This window comes from Apteryx rowi, unplaced genomic scaffold (assembly GCF_003343035.1).
Source record: "Apteryx rowi isolate R43461 unplaced genomic scaffold, aptRow1 scaffold_8, whole genome shotgun sequence".
NCBI classification, from domain to species: Eukaryota; Metazoa; Chordata; class Aves; order Apterygiformes; family Apterygidae; genus Apteryx; species Apteryx rowi.
Genome location: NW_020451093.1, coordinates 42,103 through 65,662, shown reverse-complemented (window position 1 = coordinate 65,662; position 23,560 = coordinate 42,103). Strand labels below are relative to the sequence as shown.

Here is a 23,560-nt window from a genome sequence, read left to right as displayed (position 1 = left end):
CCCAAAACTCTATCCTGTTACAGTCATTGATTATAAGTGTACATGAGCAAATGAACTTCACTGACCTTCATTTTGACCGTGAACGATTTGAAGCCCCGTTGGCGAGCTCTCAGCAGCACTACATAGCCTGGTGATTTTGAAAACAGCCTGAGGTTTTGTCCAGTAACGTCCACTGAAACTGTGCTAGCAACAGACTATGGGGAAGCCGGGTGAAACATTAGTTGTGTGTAGCAAAGGACCCCAGGAATGAAAGCAGGCTGGATCTCCCAGAGAAACACAGCTTACAGATAAAACCGCATCCACGTTGCTGTGTGATGATACTGTCAAAATAGCCGTCACCTCGCAAAGCGACGACGCTCGTCACTATCCTTCCTTCACACATATCACCCTGTTAAAGACTATTACAGACCTTTAAAAGAGGTTTTACAGAAGGTGTAAGATGATTTTTGAAGCATCTCCATTTCGAGGGCAATTATTTTGAAGCAGCCGGGAGAATTATRCGCTTTCAGAGGCCGGGTGCCCGGTACTTATCAATAACTCGCTCCTGCCATTACCCTGCTTCAAAACAGACCTAAAAACGCAGGGAAGTTTCAGGAATTTCTTTTCAAGCGTGAAACACTCCCCTTTGAACGCTGCAGCCCCGACCCCGTCACTGCCCGGCCGCCTGCGGGCGCGCTGAGGGGAACATGGCGGCGGGGGGAGGGGGGGCGCCCCTCGCCCGCGGGAGCGGCCGCGGCGCCGCCGAGGGGCAGGGGGGAGGTAGCACCGGGGGAGGAGGCGCCGCCGCCTCTCCCGTGCCCGCCCGTGCCCGGGACCCCGCCGAGCCTCCTCCTCCGCTGCTGCCGCAGCCACTTCACGGGGGCGAGGGCAGCGGAGGGAGCGGGTTGCTGGCAGCGGCAGCGCATGGCGGCGGCGGCGGCGGGCGGCCGCTGAGGGGGAGCCCCGCCGTGGGCGCTCGCTCGCCGGCACCGCTCGCTCGCCGGCACTGCGGCTGGGGGCGGCTCCCGGCGCCGCCGGCGGTCGGGGAAGGGGAAAGCGCTTGCGAGGCGGGGAGGGAAGGGAAGGGGCGGCCATGGCGGGGACCCGCGGCCAGTGCCAGACCAACATGGACACCAACGGCTCCTCGGCCGACGCCGCCTCCGAGCTGGGGGGCGGTGGCAGCATGTGGAGCGGCCGGGAGCCCTTCTCCGTCTTCAGCATCCTTATCCTCACCCTGCTGGCGCTCCTGACCCTCRCCACCTTCCTCTGGAACCTGCTGGTGCTGGCGACCATCCTGCGGGTGAAGGCTCTCCACCAGGYGCCCCACAACCTGGTGGCCTCCATGGCGGGCTCGGATGCGCTGGTGGCAGCGTTGGCGATGCCCCTGGGCCTGGCGAAGGAGGCAGCAGACAGGCGGCGGTGGCAGCTGGGCCGGGAGCTGTGCCACGTGTGGGTGTGCTTCAACATGCCGTGCTGCACGGCCAGCATCTGGAACGTGACCGCCATCGCCCTGGACCGCTACTGCTCCGTCGCCGCCACCTGGAGTACACGCCGCATGCCTGCCGCTGCGCCTCCAACGCCATGGTCGCCCTCGCTGGGGCCCTGGCTGCCGCCATCTCCCTGTCTACTGGCGCGTCTATCGGGCGGCCCACGGCCGCCGGGGCAACGCCGTGGTGCCCCTGCCCCAGGCTGCGGAGGTAACGGCGCAGGGCCCGGCCGGGAGAGCCCCGCGCCGCCCCCCGTGCTCCCGCTTGGCTGCGAGGCCGGCTGGTGCGCTGCGCGTGGCGAGGAGCCCCCACATCTCCCCGGGGCCGTGTGCGCTTAGCCCGGCTACAGCGCAGGCGTGGGCTGTAAGCAGCCGCTCARAAAGTGCCACTCGGGGATGAGAGTTGTTTTCTCATTTTTTTCTCTCAGGTGTTGTGCTACGAGAATGTGCACGGTGAAATGACAGGTGCATCCATTGCAAATCTCAAGACCCGTTTTAAAAATYGGCTCTTCAGTTTGAATTTACTCATTTTGGAGGGATTGCCAGTATGTCTATACTAGTTTTGTGTTACCAGCAAATGTTTTAAGCCAGCGGTTCTTCATCTTTCTTACCTTTGCAGCAATTAACATTTTAATTTCTCCTTTTCTGACAGTGATTCTTGAATCTACATTTAGTATATAGTGGCAACTTCCCCTTGGTCCCAGCAGCTTCATTTGCTGATTTAAGGAAAGAGACTTCTGTGGTTCTCATAGAAATATCCACTCGCCACCTAAAGGAAGAGCTGATGACCTGCTGCAAACATCTGTACCTTTAATGAACCTGTAGATGAAGGAAGCTGGCATTTGGGATGCATTTCTTCTCAGTTTGCTTTCTGAGCTAACAGATGCATTCACTGAGTTTTATCCTGGACCCATTTAAGCTCACAGGAGCAGGATTCATTGTGACCACTGGCAAAGTAGCAGTTTTGTAGTTAATTTTGGAAAAGAATCTTCAAATACATCACTTCTGTTTTCCCCTGATGTTACTACTGTTCCTTTGGGAAAGCAGATTTTTTTCAGATGCAAACACAAAGATAGCATTTCCAGGGTGAGAGGCAGCCCTAGTGAGGTGACTCAGATTTGCTACTCTACACCCAGGTGCAATTAGACGGGCTGTCTGCTTCAGTACTTTTCCACACTGTCCCTCTCTGTGATGGGGCAAGTTCTGTTCCACTTCTCTTGTTTCGCCTACTTACTCACTCTTATTTGCTGTTTCTTTCTCCCCTAATGTCTCTCCTTCGTCTGCTTCCTTTCTTCCTTCCCTGCACCTGTCATCCTCACCCAGCAACACTCTTCTTTTTCACTGTTACTCTCAGGGTTAAGTGCCCTCTGCATSTCTGTCCATTCTCACCCCAGGCACCCTGGATTCACTGTTTTGACTAATATTAGGTGGGCTTTCAGCAGCAGATGTCAAAGGCTGGCAGTGCTTCCCACCTGAAGGCGAGTAGTAACGGCAGGAGTCCCTGCTGGGAGAAATCTCTGTGTTGCRCTCAGGTACTGCATGCCAAAGCTGCAGGTCGTGGGCTGAGGTATACCCAGCAGTGCAGCTGGCTAATTCTAGCAAGGTAACCTAAGGAGAAAAGGATCTGAGGTCGTAGTACTCACATGGCAGTAGAAATGCCTGAAGAAACTGATGCACCAACTGGAAGAATTATAATCATGCCTTGGTGGCTTGTACATGGCTTTTCAGCCAGCAGTCAGACCCCAAGGTGCTTTGCCGGCTGCTACTGCACATACCTACMGAGAAAGGGCAGTTGTCTCCAGGCTGAGTTGGCATACATGGGGTCAGTTCCTACACTCTTACAGCGATGTCTATTCAAGTTTAAAACAACTATTTTGAGTAGTCCTTTGTCTTAAATTTACTTGAGTTTTTGAAAAACATTTTTTTAAAGTCTTTTAAGAAAAATCTGAAATTTCTGAAAAATATCTGAGATCTTTTAATATAATACAACATAGTGCAGCCTCCCTCCAGAAAATGAGCTTGTTTCTTACTTCCCTTTGAAACCTAAAATTGMAGAATTGAGACCCTAAATTAGGCTGATGCTTGTATAATTCTTTGTTTGCTTATTATGAACTCTGAAAAGTCAATTCTACAGTCCATACTGATGTGAGTGACCCTCATGTAAAAAAGCAGTGACATACCTTCTCTGACAGAGAGCTATAGTCTGTCATCCCCTGTTGAGAGTAGGTAATGATTCTCTCTGTAAACAGACCAATTGAAATAAATGAGACTGCTTGAAAAACACCAGATATAGTGCTGGATAGTGCCCTTTTAAATCARTGAACTCCCTTGTACAACAGGCTTTGCTCAGCAAAAACCAGGATGGCATAATCTGAATGTCAGGATTACTTATATGTAACGATGCAGGATCAGGCCTCAATTTCAGCATGATGAGCTAAAAATCAAGTTCTGTTGATGCTTTCCCCCCCCCAAGGTACCTTGCATAGTTTATGTATAATAAAGGCCTGATCCAAAGCGTATCAATTTTGTGAGAGTCTTTCCCATTACTTTGATGGGATTTGGGTCAGGTCCTCTGGTTTTATGTTCAGTGCTCCAAACTGTGCAGTGTCGTTCTGCACCTTGGCCAGTTGAGTCTCCCCAATGGGAAAGAAAGCATGTTCTCCTTCTCTGAAGGAAGTCTCGGCCTTGTATTTCTTATTTCTGTGCCTGGCTGTGCAAATAGATGAGATATACAAGAAAACAAAGCAAAACTGTCCGGAAGAGCGTGTTTYTTTGTCAGGATTGGTGGAACATACAAAAAAAGTGTAGACCTTCATATGTTTTGATTCTTTGTGGTGCATTTCAGTTTCTCATGCTCTTGTTCAAAGACCAAAAAGTATGTCAAGACTGCACCGAGACAATAATGATTTTTTCTTTGCTAAATCACACTGTAATAGACAAAACTCTAAATTTGCGGTAATAAGGTAGATTTGACTGGTATTTATCATGATTACTGTTATTTAAATTGGAAGATATTGCAGACCCTGGAGGTACAGTACAAATACGTGCACAGTGTCTGCCATGAAGGACCTGTAATAACAATCGTTAAAGCCTTAAGGAACAATTTAAATCAAGGGATTTCAGTAGAAGTTCTTTGGTGGCATGTTTTTTGTAACACTGTTAGGAACATAGGAATTAGGAACACACAGCTCTGTGAAGCAACATAAAGCCATTCAGTAGAAGTAATTTCCTGGGGATAGATGGAACAACAGAAGTGCCATTGAGCTGTGACTGCTAATCCACATAAGAGTAATAGTCGAATGAACTCTGAATCTAAAACCAACCTCCTTTTGCCAGTGATTCCTTTGTGTCTTTAGTGCAGAAGGAGAACGTGTACTTGAGAGCCCGTTTCCTTCATTCAGCTCTCTTTATGATACTCTCACAGGAAAGTGGTCCTCTCTTCACTTCTGAGAGTCTGTTGTCCTGGAAATAGCTGGTTTCACAAATTCAGAATCTAATTTTGGCTTTAGAGTAGCAGTCTTTCACTCCAGCCTTTTCCCTACGGGCCCTGACTAGCAGTGGCTAAGGGAACGAAGTCTGTGCCCAAAGCATMGTGTGCTCCTAGCTGCTGAATGAGAACTATGTGCAATACCCTATAGAGGTGCTTGTAGATTAGAGAGTTCCCCCGTATTAGCAAAGGCATCTTCATGGATTGCTTTAATTTACAGTCTGTGATCTCCTATTCTTCTGTCACAGGCTGTTGGCTAGAKCTCATCACTAAGCCCTAAATGGGACAAAAAGTTTCATGTTGGGCTTGTCATTTGTTCCACATGACACAGGAATAATGGTCGAGTGTATTGCAGGGCCAGACTCTTTTTCAAGAGAAGATGGTAATCGGATTATGAAGGAAGATTGATTCTTCTCAGAATTTTTTCAAAAGACAGAGGAAGCTTTGGTAATCCTCAGATTGGGGAGAAAATATTGAAAGTTAYGTGGAAAACTATAAAACAAGACTGGCAACACTCCTACCGGGGACTGGCACCCCACGCCGGGAGTGCACAAAATGCAGGTGTTACAGCAGGCACGCCTGACAGAAAGGCAACTGAGTGAGCGTCATCCCCAGTGCGTGCGGCTGGCCAGCTGGAAACGGTGTATGGGGATGAGAATTAGATGCTGGGATGGTCATGGAAGGATGAACTTTAATACAACTTCCAACGTTCAAATGCTTGTTGAAGTCACAGGCTGAAGGACTTTTTGCTGAGCAGCGATATCCATTACCTTTTAAAGAACACTTTGTGTATTCTTGGCTTTTGAAAGCATTTCTTAGGGAAAAGTGAAGCAAAATAGCTCCAGTCTGCCAGAGATATTTATGCAATTTACTTAATAGAACATTCCATGGGAGAAACCACTGTTTTTMCTGAAGTGATAGGCTTCTACTTGCACTTTTATTATTACTATTATCACAACAGTATTCAGAAGTCCCATACAGAACTAGTAAAAAATTATTTGGAAAAAAAACACAACTATGACAACAGAGGAAGTAGAAATTAAGTAAATATGAAGGGAACTGCTATCCTGTAATTTAGAAAAAATAACATAATCTGTTTTTACCTTGCTGTTTAGTATTCAGAGGTCTGATCTACAAACCAGTGGAGTTTGTGGGAATTCCTCTGATTTCAGTAGGAGCTGGATCAGGCTGTAAATACATGTTGCACTAGAGAAAACACTTGAGGAGTGTGGTGTCATCTATCAAAATAAATTAAATCACTTTTACCCCTCCACATAAAATTAAGTGATAGAAGAATTGCTATCTGCAATTTCTGCAGTTCAGTCACAAAACTGAAGACTGAAAGTACTGAAAAGAAACTCTGATCTGATGATGGCACACTGTGAGCTCTATCTTTTGAGTAGGGGTTGAAGGTTGAATATAGTACCCAAAATATGTTCTATGCAAGTGACAAAATCCTTTGTATGGCTCTTCCCAAGGGGCATGCTTATGTAGCCATTCCTCAGCGCTGAGACGTAATCTTTCAGGGTTGCTTGTCACAGATTCGCCCTCATGTCATACCTTCATCCCTTTTTGCAGAGTATGATTAAGGTTATGCAGAGCAAGTCCTCCTGCAGACAAATGATGTGATCCTTGCTACATGAGGGGTGTCCCRTTTTAATTGTCCGGACAGATRTGRTTTTCATTTTCCTCTATTATTTGCCYGCACTCATAATCTGCTGCTCTTTCATTCTGCAGCCATGTCTCATGTCTGAGAGTGAAGACAGGGATATCCATCTTGAAGAGTGATTGTCTGGCCTTTGCCAGTGCTTCACTCGCGGAGTTGCTATGCTCGTATGAAATAGAGGCGCTTCATCTATTATAAAGCTTGCATGAAGGAGGCATGTGGATGTAGAACAGGTAGCTAATTTCTAAACCACAAGCCATCTTTGGAAAGATGTCAAGTTTTTGCAATTCCTATGAATTATCACTTGGACAAATTTTAGAGCTGCAGGTTGCATCCTTAAACTGTTTGCTTTAGTGGGCTTTCCTCATAATTGTAGYGCTTAGCAGACCTGTAAACTCACAGGTATTTCAATCATGAGAGCAAAATTACATGGGAATATCTTCTTCTGGGCAAATTCTGAGCATAGTACTAATTTGTGTGCAGAACCTGTTTGGCACRGTCTCACTGCCAGCCAGAGCTGTGTGCTGTACTCACTGTGCAGTTGAACGTCTTGCCCTTAGCAAGAGAGAAGGAGACGACGCACTGCCAGCAGCTCGGCGTAGCTGACGTTCCGCCCTCTCATGCAGCTCCTGTGGAAGCCAAAGTATGAACTGAAGGATGCTTGAAATGCTTTTTTTTCCAGCAAYGAACTCAGTACTTTTTGTGAGACTGCAAGTAGAACTGAGCAAAATGAAGGATAGATGATAGAAGAGGGGAAATGAAAACCACACGGTGATGCTTCCCCAGGAAAGTGGGGTTTTTTAAGTAAATACTTTGATTACTGCCCAAGTATTTTATATCTTAATTCAAAATGGTAGCACAGTGCTTAAGGGTACATCATTTCAGGTGCCTTGCTGTGCTCCCATTGTCACAAGTTGTGTGGGCACTCTGACCAGACCACAGCCCCTGTGGCACACTGCTTTGTGCCCCTTTACGATGGAAAAGTGCCTGTGATGAGACAATCTCCTTCAAGGAAGAGCAGAAGGCACCTGAATTCTGCCTCTCATAGTATTGATGGATTTACTTTCTGCTGAAGTAAATCCAAACTATTCAGTTTTATTTCAGGCATTTAAGACTACTTTTTTAGCAATGAAATACCGGTATTTTCCAAAGATCAGACACTTTTTWAAAAAGATTTCATTTCATTAAAAAAGGTTCTGATGGAAAAAATTGCCAGCAGATTTAGCTGAGAGTTTTTGGGTGTATTCTGTCCCTTCTGAAGAATGAGTAGCGGTGCCATGCTCCAGCAAGGACAAAGGAYGTGTGCATTCGTTATAGGGACCCCTGTAATACCTTAGGGAAATGACCCAAAGGGCCTTCCATGGAATGAAATTCATTTACGATTCAGGCCTGAGAAACCCCAAAGATCATGTAACAACTTGGGATTCTAATAATTTAGCGATATGCAGAAGGTACATGCCTTCTTAGCCTTTCTTAACAACATGATTTCCCTTTAGGAATCAATGCATCCAGTAAAATAATCTGAGAAAGAATTTCCACAACACACATGGCATCAGTTAGTCTTTATTTACCTTTGTTTGTCAGTCACACTCAGAAGCCTTTCTAACATAATGAGAAGTCTGGTAATTTTGGCGCTCTGGGACATTTTCTTTTAGCATGGAAGGAATGGAGTTGGGGCCTTTTGTGGTAGCTGCACAGATGTCGTGCTGTCATTTAAAAATAATACTTCACTCAAACAAATTGTCTTGGTAAGAATCCATGTTTGCTTTTGTTTTGAGGTGAAGGAAGCTTCGCATGAACCACAGATGGTGTTTACAGCTCGTCATGCAGCTATCACTTTCCAGACAGATGGAGAAACATGGAGAGAACARAAAGAGAAAAAGGCAGCTTTGATGGCTGGCATCTTAATTGGAGTTTTTGTACTGTGCTGGATGCCTTTCTTCATCACAGAATTAATAAGTCCCCTCTGTTCCTGCAACATCCCACCCATCTGGAAAAGCATCTTTCTTTGGCTTGGCTACTCCAATTCTTTCTTTAATCCTCTCATTTATACAGCATTTAACAAAAATTACAACAATGCTTTCAAGAACCTTTTTGTAAAGCAAAGATAAAAGGGGACATGGAGGAGAAAGTGATTCCTTTATTGCATAATACACAGATTTCTTGAGGGAAYGTGCCTGTGATATGTACAGTTTTCAAGTGCAGGAACTACTTAAGGAGATTTAGCAACAACAAAGAAAAAGATGRAAGATGTTTGGATATAAGTGTACTGACAGTTTACAGTTCCCCCTTGGAAATACACACATGGTGCTCCAGGGTCTGGCAAAGAAAGAAGATTGAAGCGGTGAATACCCCCCTTTAAGGTCTGGAAGCAAAGAATTATACGCGTATAATACCATGACTGTCAAATCTCACCAGACTAATCTCATCTAGCCAATCGCAGCTGCCATTCTGTAGCTTTTTCTTCATTAGCAAAAGTGTCAATGGGAACTGCTAATTGAGCAATACCAAAATGTTGTGATATGGGCAGGATGCTGGCTTCATTTTTGAAATTTATTTGGAAAGGAGGAAATAAACATGCTGTATTCAGTCATTACTTGAATTGATGTGAAATTAAAATAGATGACTATAAAGCAGTCCAAAACCACACCCTAATGTAAATGAAGGGCCATGTGTTCACTAGCAAGCAACAGTTTTYAGCTAGAAGTCTTGGTGAAGTAAAGGTTAGTTATGTCCCCTGGGGGTTAAGTGGAGTTTTAGAGTCAATTGCAAAGCTATTCTGAGCTATTTAAAATACTCCTGCACTCACTTCCACAACAGGAGGATCTAGCCACGAATTTTCATCTGCATTGCACCCACTCACCCTGCAGGGCTTATGCCCTCCCTGCTTTCTGAAACCCAGGTGAGCTCAAGGTAGACAACTGATACCTCCACATAAATGGGGATGGCATGTGCTGTTATTTCACAGTACCAAAAGGCCTGGGATGCATTTGCTGCTACAAAGCATCAGACAAGCTTGCTGGCAGCAACACCTGGGCTGCTTGTCAGTGGTATGAGGTGTCTGCACTGCCCTGCCTGGGGTCCTTGCACCACAGGTGATGTGCTCTTCACCATGCCTGAGGAAAATCCACAATTCRTCAGCTTGCATCAACCTTCTCCTACCCTGAGAATGCTATTGATGCCATCGGGTCAAAGTGACCCCAAAAAAGTACTTCCAAACCAATTAATTGTTTATTCAACATCTAAAGCCCCTGTTTCACAACAATTAAAAAAGAGAGAAACAGATTTCCACGCATACTACCSAGCGTACCTGTATCCCTCCAATTTGTTTAGCTTCCCCCCCGTTCCTGGGTTAGGATACTGGAAGTATTTCTGAATATTTCTAGCTCAACTGACACGGCCCTGGCAGACCCTCTCATCTCCTCCTAAAGCTTCTTTAGTTACTTTGAGGACAAAACATCCTAGCCTGGATGGGGCCAGACAACATTTTAGCTYCTTTTGAAGCTGAGATATAACCTTTTAGGCTGCCTGTCTTTGTCATAGTGTTGCCTTTGCTGCTTCTTAAGCAACCCGTCGATTCAAAGCAGTACCCTGAGGCAAGCAGCACAAAACTCCACAGGATGACTGAGCCGCAGATTACAGCTCCACCACTACTACCACCACTGGCATCTTGATGTCACTGCAGTCCCTCACACTCAGTCTGATCTCTGACAGGTACCAAGTTAACAGGCATCGCATCTGCGAGAGTGCTGACTGCAAAGCTTCTACCAAAGTTTCGGTATTCTGGCAGTCTCTCATCGGGAATAGCATCTAGGTTCATTTTCCTTCCATTAGGGACTGACACACTTTTCAGCCTTGTCACATAGGTATTATTCAAAGTCCATATCTTGTATTCTGAAAATGGAAAAATGATGCAGCCACTACAGGAAAAAATGGTCTGCCATTACTTGCTCAACTTTAAGCAGAGTTTATTGCAGATTCATATAGCTGACTTGATGTCAGTTTGAGCTCGACGTCAGATATATGGGCAACTTAGAGACCTAGGCAAGTTTCAACTCCTTTCTGAATAAGTGTTTTGAACAAATACTGTCAAAACTCACATCCTTCCAATTTATTAAGGGAGGCTTCTGGTCTCATCTCGCTAATACAGTGTATGGTGAGAAAAGGTTCCTCTGTACTTTATACCCTGTAGTACTGTGGAACTCCCCCATGGCCTGTTGTGCTTGTAGCCACAGACACCTCTATCTTAGGTACCTATAGAGCACCCTTCCTCAATTTCAGTGGGAATGAAGAGATTTTAATATCCTAGATTTTCAAGAAGTTGTTAAGATAGTGGCTCAGACTTGTAAATGCCAATTTAAATACCTCTTTCCCTTCTGAATCTGAATTGTCTGCATATGGAATAGATGTAGTTCAAATTAGTGTTTGGAGGCTTAATTGAAATGGAAGGAAGACACATGCGTAAGAGTCTAAAACTTAACTAAAGGCTGAAGACCTCATTCAGAACCACTGATGAATTTTCCAAGTGCCCATGTATGTAAGATGATCACTGCTCTATAAACCTTCCAACCCAAATAGCTGACACAGAAGGAGATTCTTTTATAAAAGAGAAGAGACCATCCTAAGCTGGTTGTTCAAGATTGTACAAGTCTCCTGTAAGCAGCCATCCTTGTAGTTTCTAATGACCATGCTTTGGCCAAATTTTAGTGCCTATACCCTATCTTCAAGACAACTATTTACTTGCATGCAGACCTGATAGTGACCCTCTTGCACTACAGTTAAGGTATTTAATACTCAGAGGCTGCAGCACCAGTGAGAGATTTGCTTAAACTTTAAACGTCAGCTGGCTGGAGAAATACCTGGCTCAGGTTCTGGTGTAGGAATACTTCTGAGAAATGATGCAGATTATGGGTTCCATTTTACTATTTACTTCTGCAACTTGAGAAAACTAGCGTAAAACCAGAAGACTGCTGTGCAATTCAATATAGTTGTATACTTGCACTGATACCTTCACAAATGCTCAAGAGGTAGCACAGCTATCTTCAGCTAGCTCCAGAACTGGTAGCAGGGCTACTGATGCAGCATAGAGYAGAGCTCTCCACCTCATCAAAAATGAGTTTAGCTTCCTCAAGCGGTGAATTTGGGTCTCTATAGTTTTACTGTGAGGCATTCTCAAGATAACCAGTTTACTGCTCTGCCCACTGAAGTAACTGACAGCAGTGACTTGTCACAGAATGACATACTTCCACTGAAAGCAAGCTGGCTTTAACTCATTCAGAGATCACAGCGAGGGGAGCTTTCATTTCACTACAGTGCAATTTTAGAAAGCTCTGAACAAAATCAGCTTCTSACATTGGCTCTGTGAATGTCTGTGTTTAGAGGAGCAGCAACACATAYTCAGGATTTGAAACCCCCAGTGCATTTTAATCATACAGAAACTGAGCTCAGTGAGAGGGAGGGAAGGTATATGTTATCTGGGGTTATGGCCTAGCCTGCTGCTTCCTGTTTAAAGCCAAAAAAGGCATTGCCATCATCTGACCTGCACAGCAAACAAAGTTTTACTCACTGATTCATGTACCAAACCCAGGAACTTATCTGTTGGAGAGTCATCAGCCTTGATTAAAAAATTTGGAACAGTGCATAATTTTCTCTCTTGGTATTTTATTTCAGTAATTAATTAATCACTCTCACTATTAAAACTTACAACTTTATTTTAACTGAAAAAAAGAGGAAAGAAAGTGAAGCATGCAAGCATTCCTCTTTCTGCCACTTCMAGCATTAGAGTTCAGATCTTAAATTATTGCTGTGTTGTCGTCCTGAGCTTCAAGATGGACTGAAGACCACACAGAAAATACAGTTCCCACATGTACTAAGATGAATGATATAACCTTGAATATCCAAATAGAAGAAAACAGCTTTTCTAAAGAAACATCATTTGGCTGTGCTTAGATATACATTCATTTATTTCTCCAAATGCAGGTAGCCAATTTGGAGTAGACCAGTCATCTCTGCTTACACACAGTTGACTATTAGTTTCAGTTTTATTTCCTGACACTAAAACTCATTGGAGGCTGATGCTCAGCAGAAAGTTACTGTCGTATCTTGTGGCAAGGCTCTGCGAATACCGCAGCTGYATAAATTAAGGCCTCAGTTTTTCATGCTGGTGAAATCCAAATTGTGCAGAAATCAAGTATTTTGGAAGATGAAAGCAAACAGAAAAATGCTAGTAACTTTACGTGCTCCTCCCTCTGTGAAACCCACAGCTAGCGCCCATGCTACAGCTTCCAGAACGAAAGCTGTTCAGTAATTCATTACCMTACCCAGGAGCTCCTGATTTTTCAAACATACTTTAATCTCTGTTTCTAAATAGCTATTCTTTCACATTAGAATTCCCAAGCACTTACTACATGAAGATTGACGTAAAAAGAAATGAAGGATAAGCCTGAAATCACAAGTGTGTGAGAAACTCCTTCCACGAAAAGCAAGTCAGAAGCTGGTATACACCACAGTCACCAAGCAACCAGCTAGTAGCAGCAGCTTATTTTGGCAAGATGCTGCTGAGTGCCAAGTGGCTGCAAAACCTGCCTGAAGAGCTGGGAAATCGGCAGTTCTTCCCTTAAACTCCAGGGACAGGAGCTGCACTCCTCTTAGTAGCTCTCATCTCAGCTGGCTGAGTTTGCATAAGCTGCAGCCATAGCTGTGTAGACACTGCACGAATAAATCTGCTTGCGTTCMAAATGTTTTAGATGAAAGACTGTCCTAAGAGTGTCACCCACCACCCAATCCAGTGAGATCTGCATACTGCCTTGCACGGGTGCCCTAGTCACTCGCCTAATTAAGCAAGCTGGCTCCAAGGAGTTGGGGTGTACCAGCAAAGCACAATTCTCCAGCTGCCTGTTTTGYGCAAGTACCGACACCTTTACAGAGTGGAGTCTAAAGGAAGTAACACCCTYTATCTCATGCAAATAGTTTTGTATGTTTCTAAAGAAAGTTTTAYAGAAATTCCTTATCTCCTGCATGGCTGTAACAAAAAGATTGTCTGGATCACGCTCTGATTTGCTGAATGCCACTGCTTTCACTCTGAAACGATACTTTAACAAGTATGCACTTGTGGAACAGCATTTCAAGAAAGCTGTCATAGTCTAAAAGGTTAATGTGCCTGCCTTAACTTCACGGAGACTGTCTCAGGTTCTGGAACAAAGAGCAGGCTTATTTTGTAGAAGTTTATTCATCAGCAGATCAAAACAGTTAAGACTTACTGAAATACAAATTAAACCTCTGAGGAGGCTCTATCAACTAAGATCCTGTAAATCTTATTTTATAAACCTGGTAATACTAATGAATTCAGGGCGAGATGACAAGAGCTCTGAGAAACTCTTTGCCTCTTCCTGGCAACCAGCTGAAAGCAACAACTATGACAGATTCTGCGTGCGTAGGTTGCATTTGGGGAACTGGGATTTTGAAGTTAACCATCGAAGAGTCAAAATACACAGAATATACACCTTCTGATAATAAATTACCAATTTAAATGGAAAAAGAGCTGATCAGCTTCCASTTGGTAAAATATGTATTTTCATCATTCATGATGATTCCCATCCCTTAACATCAATGCTTTCTTAATCGTTTTGCTTACTTGAGAATTAGATCATCACTACTGTGCAACACAAGATCTAGCCAGTCTGTACTGTCTCCAACAGTGGCCAGAAGAAGTTTTCAAAGAAAGCTTAAGATGCTCATAGTGGTAATGAATCTCCCAATGCCACCGATCACATAGGTAAAATACAGTTCTTACATTCAGCAGACCAGTTTCTCATACCTTCCTACTGCTTTTGTCATTTTGTTCTGTTGTTGGGGGTTTTGTTTGTTTGTTAACTCTAMGCTGGTTTTGAATTTAGAAGTGCCTTAGTTTCAGCACTTGGAAGCCTGCTCAGTTCAGCTATTTTTAACGCTCTGAACTTTCATTTAGCATCTGTCCAAACTTCATCTGCAGCTTCAAATCATTAKTCCTAACCCAARTACRTTCAGAGACTAAATATATACCAACYTTTATTTATAGTAAAGCGGAAAGTAATTATAGGCAGATCACATCTTTCTCAAGTCTTTCCTCTTCAAGTCTACATGCAACATAGCTCCTTTTCTCCCAGCTAGCCGCTTGTTTGTGTTTTATACTCTTAAAATTGCTCATTTCTGATGTCATAAAGTTCCTGTTCAGTGAATCCTACTCTGACTCCTTTTTCTACCAATCCTCCAGCAATGCTCGTGTCTTTAAAACATTAGTACAAGTCTTTAACAGATGAACAGGGAAACCACCTTTGGACACCAGATGGAACAAAAGACTTCTGTAAGCCTTTATCTTAAGTTWAAAAACAGCAATAAAACCATACAAGAACTACTACCACCACCTTACAGGCAGCAATAGAGTATGTTAACCTGCAAGCTGTCCATCCCCTATTATAGTWTAAAGCAATGTTTTTGTCCCTCCTCCTTCACTCACTGGTGTTAGGTCTATCTGTACTTTTCACAGGGGACAGAGCAGAGATGTGAAGGACGCCCTCACAGTTTCTTATGAGGACAGTGAGAGCTGAGGGCATTGAACACTAGCTTTAGAGCTCTGAGAACACCCTGTTCCTGATGCACACTGAAATAGTCCATGCTCTTTACTGTAAACATTTTTAACACAAAACTTTTGCAGCAGCTACCTGCAACTGAAACACAAGAAATTGCACTTGAACACAGGAATACACTGCTTCACTGTGAGGGTGGTTGAACACTGGAACAGGTCGCCCAAGGAGGTTGCGGAGTCTCCATCCTTGGAGATRCTCAAAACCTGACTGGCCGCAGCCCTGGGCAACCTGCTCTAGCTGACCCTGCTTGAGCCRRGGGGTCGGACCAGATGATCTCCGGAGGTCCCTTCCAACCCCAAATATTTTGCGRTTCTGTGAATGTCATAATTATGCAAAAAGATCTTAAATCTCTAGAAAAGTCATGGTCTACACTGAAGCCTATTGGCTTAAAGGAAAACAATAATCACAATATTCACTGTCCTTCTTCCTTTAAAATTCCACTTAGACATTCCCTGCTGATACTGCCTTTTGCTTTGACGAAGGTTATTGTTATCATTTTAATGGAAGCCAAAATTAAAGTGGATTTGTTTAGCAGAACTGTCATGTTTGTAATACCAAAACAACTTAGATACTGTTCCCAAAAAACACTTTCCCATGAGTAGCCATGGAGCACAACATGTAGTTGTTCCTCTGCAGTAAGACTGACTGGGCGYCATCTCATTAGATGACAGCTAAGCATGATTGTCACCAAGTTGAGCAGAAGGAGAAACAAACTGGGCTGTTAATAGAGGTGCCATTTCTCACACKGTTTATTGATTCCTCCCCAGTTATCAGAACCAAAGGTTTCTCTAACATACACAGACWGCCTACAGAAAGCAAAAAATAGTTGACATAACGTTTTCCTTACCTCTCCAGCCTCTCCTTCCTCTCCCTTCCTTCAACACTGGGGGCTGAAAGCAGGGACAGTGTCCGTCTGCCTTGGATTTCAATCTGTTATATAAAGAAGTTGACTCATTACAATAAGTTTTTATCTCAGCTCTGATTTTATTTTCTATCAAAAATAACTGGATCTTCACAAAACCCAGATTAATCACTAGCTCCTAACCAGAGTAATGAATGTAAAATTTTTATATTCTGCGTTGAAGTTTCCAGATTACTGTGTTTGAAACAGGTAAGCATAAAGTTTAATGTTATACTGAACAAAAACTCATGTCATTTATTCTAAACACAACTAGTATTTATTAATCATCCACCTAGGAAATGTTGATTGTTGCTTTTAATATTCTGATTAAACAAGTAAAATGTTTAAAATACGGAGTAAAAGTTCTTGTCTGTGATAAGTACAGGCCATCTCTCACTGGTCTGTAGAAATCTACACCTGAAAGCTTTTATTTCTTTTTAAAAACAACTAAAAATAGGGCTTAAAGCAATTTTGATAACTATTTTTAAAACCACAATTGAAAAGTCAAAATTACTTTTWAAAAAAGTAGATCATATGCAAATATGTCAGAGCTTGAATTCACTAACAGGTTATCTTGATTCCTAAGTCAAAGTATTTGTTTTATAAATTAGAAAGAAAGGGGGTAAAATTGTGAAGTGTGTGGACTTTAGCAAAATTATATCTTGTGAATTAATATCAAAGCTGACTGGAGAATGCCTGCAAGCAGCACTCAATGCAAAGTTCCTTCTTCAGGAATTCTGAATGCATTTGTCTTCATTATTTCACTAGCTCCAGGAAGACTGACTTTCTGAACACATACAAGAGGATCAGCCTGCACATATTCAGTCACCAGCTAGCATGGGGAGCAAGGTATAAATTGTCACAGTAAAAAGCTTTGCCTTCTGTTGGTACTGAAGGAACAGAAAAGGCGTTTCAGGCTGTCACAACAGACAGRCTTGTTTACAAGAAGATATATCACATTGAATCTAGTCCCCCATAGTTGTGGGGGACATGGGTAGAAGGGGAAGCTTGCAGCATTTTACCCAGACTATCAATGATCTTATTAAATATTTATATTAAAAAAAAAGCATCCACTCTCCCTTTCAGTGCTATGAAGTTCACATAAAATTGGACACAAATGCTACTTTCTTCAAAAGGACTGGAATCAGATACTGTAGTGCAATTAACTTGTACTATCTCCACTGAGAAAAATTCTKTATCTTAAACTGATGCTTAGGTAAGAGAAATCTAACCTTCAATGAACCTCCCTGGCATCTACTAAGTTTGACAGCTTGTTCCAAATACCAAACTCTTAAAGAGCAGCAAGAGAAGACAGAATGGTAGCAATTGCCATGTGACACATGAAAACATCTCTGTGAAGGACTATTTACATTTATATTACATTTGCACAATTCATCTTTTAATACACTTGTAATTTAAAAGCATATTAAGGCTTCTAAAGCAAAAGTGTGTCACCTTAAAAAACACAATAGCAGAAGGTCACTGGATTCCAAACATGTTTTTATTTTGTATTCACTGCCATAGAAAGTAATCTAACAGCATGGTCATCACTGTTAATGGGGGCGGGGGAGGAAATATGGTTTTTCTTTTCCTGAACAAAAGATGTGATGTACATAACAAGTCCAGTCCAAAATTCTCATGTTAAGTACAAAAACAGCTATTTGAATTATAAAATACTGTATGTACAAGTAAAAAAATGTTCCAGGAGGTGCTCAACAGATTTTCTAAACTTTCAAAGGCAAATCTTCAGCCAGGGTAAATAGCTTGTTGTCTTCAAAGATGAGCATCAGTTCATTTGAGCAGAATGCCTGAACCTTTATCTTCCTACATTACAGCTGAAACAGACTGCTTTTCATCCCAGCCAGGGTAACATGATGGTCCTAGTGATTAAGGTGTGTTTCCTCGAGCTATTAATTTAACAAGCACTCTCTGTATATATAAAAATGGAATTTCAAAAAAAAAATGTATACAACAACTAGACTTTATAAAAATATAAATCTATAATTTTACACCAGGAATTATCCAAGTTAAGTTTCCATTTTCTTAAGTCTTAACCATTAGGAATTAATTTTTGTCTTTTGGAATCTTATCTATGGCTAGAATGTAAATTTAAATAATGTGAAATTATTAGCTAGTGAAAAGAATTTCAGGAACTATTTTCTGTGTTTGTTTTGCCTAAAATTATCAGATTTCTGCATTCTGCAGTACTCCCTTTATGGTATTTGCACATATTATTTTCAAATATGTTACCAACAAAGTCCACATCTACTTCTTTCAGAATTTTGACCTTTTTCAGTGTTAAAACCCAAATAAAAAACATCCCATCATCCTCACTGTGAAAAAAACCCAAATAAATAAAGTTAGACAGTACTTTATTTTTCTGTACTGCATTAACTCTTTACTGTGCAGTGGAGGCAATAATAATACAGCCATTAGATGAAGGAATGTAAAATAGAATACATATTGGAAAAAATAGACTTCTACAGAAGTGTATATATATATGTGTATATATATATATACACACACACATATATATATGTCTACAATGCAGTTATTGTCACTTCACAAAAGATTCAATTTACGGACTGAGCAATTGTTTATAACTTCATCAACTGGAGTTCTTCAGGAAGAACTAGCTTTCAACTTGGACAGCAGCATTTCATTCTTACGGCATTCCTGTTAACAAAAAGCAGACAGATCAGGTAGTCACTCTTAACTCTTTCAGCTGTGATAGAGATCTTCACATCATCAAACCAAAGCCTCTTACTCTGAAAGATCTCCAAGATGCAAAGTAGTATGGAGTGAGTGATGAGCTGCAGATATTTCTGATTCAYCCAAAATATTGTTCCAATGGCATATTCATTAAACTTTATGAGGTACAAGCCAAAAAGAATGTTGCTTGATCATTAGTCTAAAATTGTTATAAGCAGCTAAAGCAAATCCACCTTTTTACTTATAAATTGAAAACCCTGAAATCAAGAATACTGATAGGTGATCTGGAACATCACAAAACCATTTGCAAAAAAAGTTAGTGTTCATGGAACAACTCTAAGTCAAGAAATGTATGTACATATGCACGTACTATCTGGTCTGAAACCACTGCCATTTTAAAATGTGTGTTTGTTTTTAAGGTAAAAGACAGGATAGACAARGTAGAGTACAAATGCTCTCACMAGGGCAGCAGAAGACAAATGGCTTCTGTACGCTTAAAAAAAGGAACCGAAAACCAAAAAACCCCCACGTCTAAGTGCTGCAAATGGGGCATAAAATTCTGTCAGTCATAAATGTAGCTAAGCCATCCCTGTCAGTCTCCCAGAGCACACAGTCCACAACAGGAGGRAACTGTCTCAGAACAAACCAGGACAAATTAGAGAAAGATGTTTTTTCCCCAAACGTTGGAAGCCAAAAGACAATTTTGTTGGCAGCACTACTTTGTCATTCATTATCAAGGAGACAATAACTAATAGAAGCACATTATGATGATAAACAGAAACCAAGGAGAAGCTAAATCAATGAAGTATTAAAGAGTACTTTCACAGTGGTTAGACAAGAAGGCTGGCCATTTCCTTTATTAGACTTTTAGGAAACAAGTACCCAGGACAAACTCAGTAATCCACCAGCTCTCATCTACAATACAGATTCTTCTATCACAAAGGGCATGCATGCACAGGACACCTAATTAAGTCTTGAACTAAATGCCTTCAGAAAGTATTATGACTAGCAAGACTCATTCTGATAAAGAATCTCGCACACATTTCCATCGCCCTCTCTGCTCCAATACCTAACTGCTCACAGATCTCCAAGAGATTCCACTGGGAAACTTAAATACAACGCTTGCTCAATAACAAATTAATACCTCCCCAGAAACAAGGAGGGATGCAAATCCATCTGTGACAAAAGAGTTTTCAGAGTCCAAGAATCATGTGGAGAGATCCACCAAGAGACACTGTGAACATGACATTATAAGCGTTGTATAAACACCGATACATAAGTTAATGCTTAAATCAAGCCAGAAACTGTAAATCACTGAACATCAGAGCTTAGACACTTCTAGAAATCTTAAAACATTGAATCGCTTCATCTTCCATTTTCTGAATTTTTTTATATATATATATATATATATATATATAAAAATATATATATAAACACAACACACCCCACAACACACGCATGCACATTCACTCCTTTATCCACCAGCAGGCATTTTCACTTGTAGACTAGCTTTCATATAAGGCTCTAACATTATTCTGCAATCAAGTTTCCTACCTAGATTACTGGGCTACTGTATATTACCCCAATTTTGCAGAATTTTTAAGCAACAAGGGTCAAGGATCAATCCTTTGTGTTTGTTCCAAGATGACTTAACCTACTTGAATTACTTCCATTGTCAACTCCTAAGCAGGAGTCATGAATTGAATTCCAGAAATTTGCCTTTCCTCCCATTACTGTGGTACAATGTACCTCAAAGACCTAACACCTCATCCCAAGGATACGCATGATACACAAAGAGAAGAGAGTAGAAGAGGTCTCATTAGCTCTCATAGCATTAATACACCTAAAACAATTATTACTTAAGCCACTAATATTATGCCGAAAAGTAAAGCAGCCATTAGAATTTACTCCTGAAAAATGAGCCTGTGACCTGCCTCTGCCATCATGGACTTCAACGGGAGCAGAATTAGTCAGCTGTTCTTCCAAAAACCCAGCCTTATCACCAATTAGTTGCTGAGATTTTCTTTAATGTTTAGGCAACTCTGCAGCTGATTGTCCTCTAATATCTAATTATAGTATTTATAACAACAGAAGTCATTTATTGCCCTCTGTCAAGTTGCTGCTCAATTAGATTTTAAACAAGCTACATTATGAGCCTTAAAAAACACACAGTTAATGTGCTGAGAAAACACTTCAGCCATTCCAGCAATCAGAAAAAATGCCCATTTCTCTGTAACAGAAAGCTCATTCTCAAAATGAGACCACCAGTGGTCCCCAGACCACTTCTCTGTGATTTAACTTTGAGAAGACTTCAGAAGAGAAATTCAGAAAGAAAGAAAAAGTTCTGGGCAAATCTGTATATCTAGAAATTTGCTCCTTACTAAAAGCAAGGTTTATGACCCACTTCAAAGCAACCAGCATCGCTGAACAGAACAACTTCATAAGCAACTATTTACCAGCTCAAATACTCACCAGTCTACATTAGCAAAAATGCTCTTACCTCCTTAAATTCTTTCACTGTTTTAAAGTAAAGCCTCTGTTTCTCTAGAAGCTCCAAATATTCATCATTCAATTGGTCTCTTCGCATTTTGTTTTCTTGCTTCTTTTTTTCCATCTGTTGGTATATAAGAAGAATAGAAGATCATATACTGTGTGTGTATGTATGTATGTATATAGGCACAGATATATACATATATACAAAGAGACACAAGTGTCTACTATAGACAATGGGAGACAGATCATTCAAATGATACATAAGTGATACCACTGGCTGGTGCTTTCAATACAATGAACTTTTAGGCCAATTCTTAACAAAAACAAACCAAAATACCCTAAAGCTAAAGTCTCAGTGTCAGTGGCACTACAGGTAACATTCAGATTTGAACTAAGGTGTACATCTCTGCAAGACCAGAATCTTGCCTACTAAACAGTGCTCCATCAAAGATGATTCAGTGAAGTTAATTAACAAAAAAATTGAGATTTTGGATGAAACACTGAGATCTTGATTTGGTGCTTAAGTTTGCTGTATCAGTCACAGGGGGGAGGCATCTCTACCTTACTATACAAGCTGTATTTGCGCAAGACCTACACTTAAGAAATCTCTTTTCTGCCCTCTTAACTTCATCCAGAGTGGAACATGCCAAGTTGTGCCAAGCATAATGTAAACCCCTAAGAGTGAAGGGGATCAGTACTTATTACAGAACAGACTGCCTTCCTCTCAGGAGTAGTCCTAATGAAGTCCTTCCATCATAAGCACCACAGACAAGGTTGCTGCTAGTCTACAAAGTAAATTTTTCCTGCTCTTCTCTGGTGTTAAGGAACCACCACATGAATATGCTTGTTGTATTCCTCTCCTGTTTCAAATGCCTCTCCACAAACAGAACAAGACAAGAGACAGGAAAAGCATCATCATATGCATCCCACTCCTTTAGGATGAGGATAAGAACTATATTGCTAAAACCTCAGGTTCTGAAGAGATAAGACCCTATTACTGTCCTTCAATAAATTTCTTCTTTTGTGCGTGATCATGAAAAAAATCTTTCTTGACATATTCTTCACACTGAAAACTAACTGTCTCTCCTCAGAAAGTCTCATGAATATCTGTTATCACACAGAAATTCTTGTTTGCAAGTTACTTTTTCTCAGTAACAAGTATGTTTGTAAAAGAGGCCTAGAGGGAAATCAATGTGGTTACAATATGATGGGCTTTGAAGACTGAAATTTATCCTCAGGTATAAGGTCTTCAGGTCTGTACAGAAAACAATTTAAATGGTCTTTAAGAGAGAATCAGGGTAACTGACTGTGARCACTTCTAATCTACTGCAGATGGAAGTGGAATGGATCAGACTAAATCATCAAGGTGGTGGATAACCCTTGCTGCATACAACTAGTTTGTCTCTTCAAAACAAAGCAATTCAAGGGACTATTGCTAGGTGAGGAATAAGTTAAAAAAAAAAAAAAAAAAACAAGGCGGCTTCCACTGCAGAAGCAATCATTTGTTGTCAGGTTCTTCACTGGCATTGGTAAATCAACCATTAGAAGGTACCGTTTGATTATCTATTCTATCATTAATAATTCATTTTTGCTCTCTATGCAGATAGGCTTAACTTTTTCATTCAGAAACTTTCCGGTTAGCTTCCTCAGTTAGCCGCAACTGCCAACTCCTGCTCATCCAGACGCTTATCAAAAAATTAAATATTAGTTATTAGCTATAGCTGTGACCTCACTCACAATATACCAGTGGCAAAACTGCCAAGGGAGAATACAGCACAAGTGAGGTAAGCTGCCATTGCTTTCAGCCACCATTAGAGGTGCAGAGATTGTATTTTTCCCCCAAAATAATGACCGCCATCYGACATGACATCTCCCGTTCCCTTACCCCTCCCTTCTTTGTGCATGAAGCAGCTGAAACTTTTGATTCCATTTGAGAATACAGTAAGAGTACTGCATAATTTTATGGACTTCAAGGTTATAAGGGTCCATTTGCAAGAACCTGAAGGAAGCCACTGCAGAACTCTCAAGCTGCTATCACTCCTTTGATTTGCTGAGCTGTTACCCATTTCTATATGCAAAATGGAGGACAGGAGACAAGAGAGCACTGAACTCATGGACAGTGTTTGCTGCAGTTGCTTTCTGCTGCAATTAAAAGAATGTCAGTCTTCCAAAAGAAATATATGCAACTATCTTCAAGCTTATCTTCACTAGA

At 41.6% G+C, this 23,560-nt stretch overlaps 1 protein-coding gene and 1 pseudogene across 6 annotated transcripts in view; one reads left to right on the top strand and one right to left on the bottom strand.

The window, feature by feature from the left end:
• Nucleotides 1-1,072: 1,072 nt before the first annotated feature.
• Nucleotides 1,073-16,078, top strand: LOC112977115 (annotated as a pseudogene).
• LOC112977118 (coiled-coil domain-containing protein 93) overlaps nt 8,184-23,560 on the bottom strand; it is a 55,123-nt gene continuing 39,746 nt past the window's right edge. For 5 of the 6 annotated variants that reach the window (XM_026089110.1, XM_026089114.1, XM_026089111.1 and 2 more), the window contains 2 exons: nt 21,356-21,469; nt 17,627-18,819 (listed from right to left, as the gene is read on the bottom strand). In XM_026089110.1, the coding sequence (XP_025944895.1) occupies nt 18,766-18,819; nt 21,356-21,469 (168 nt within the window). In that variant the 3' untranslated portion in view covers nt 17,627-18,765. Of the gene's footprint in view, nt 8,455-16,089; nt 16,173-17,626; nt 18,820-21,355; nt 21,470-23,560 lie in introns of those variants that run through there. The other variant, XR_003257340.1, reaches the window with a different exon arrangement.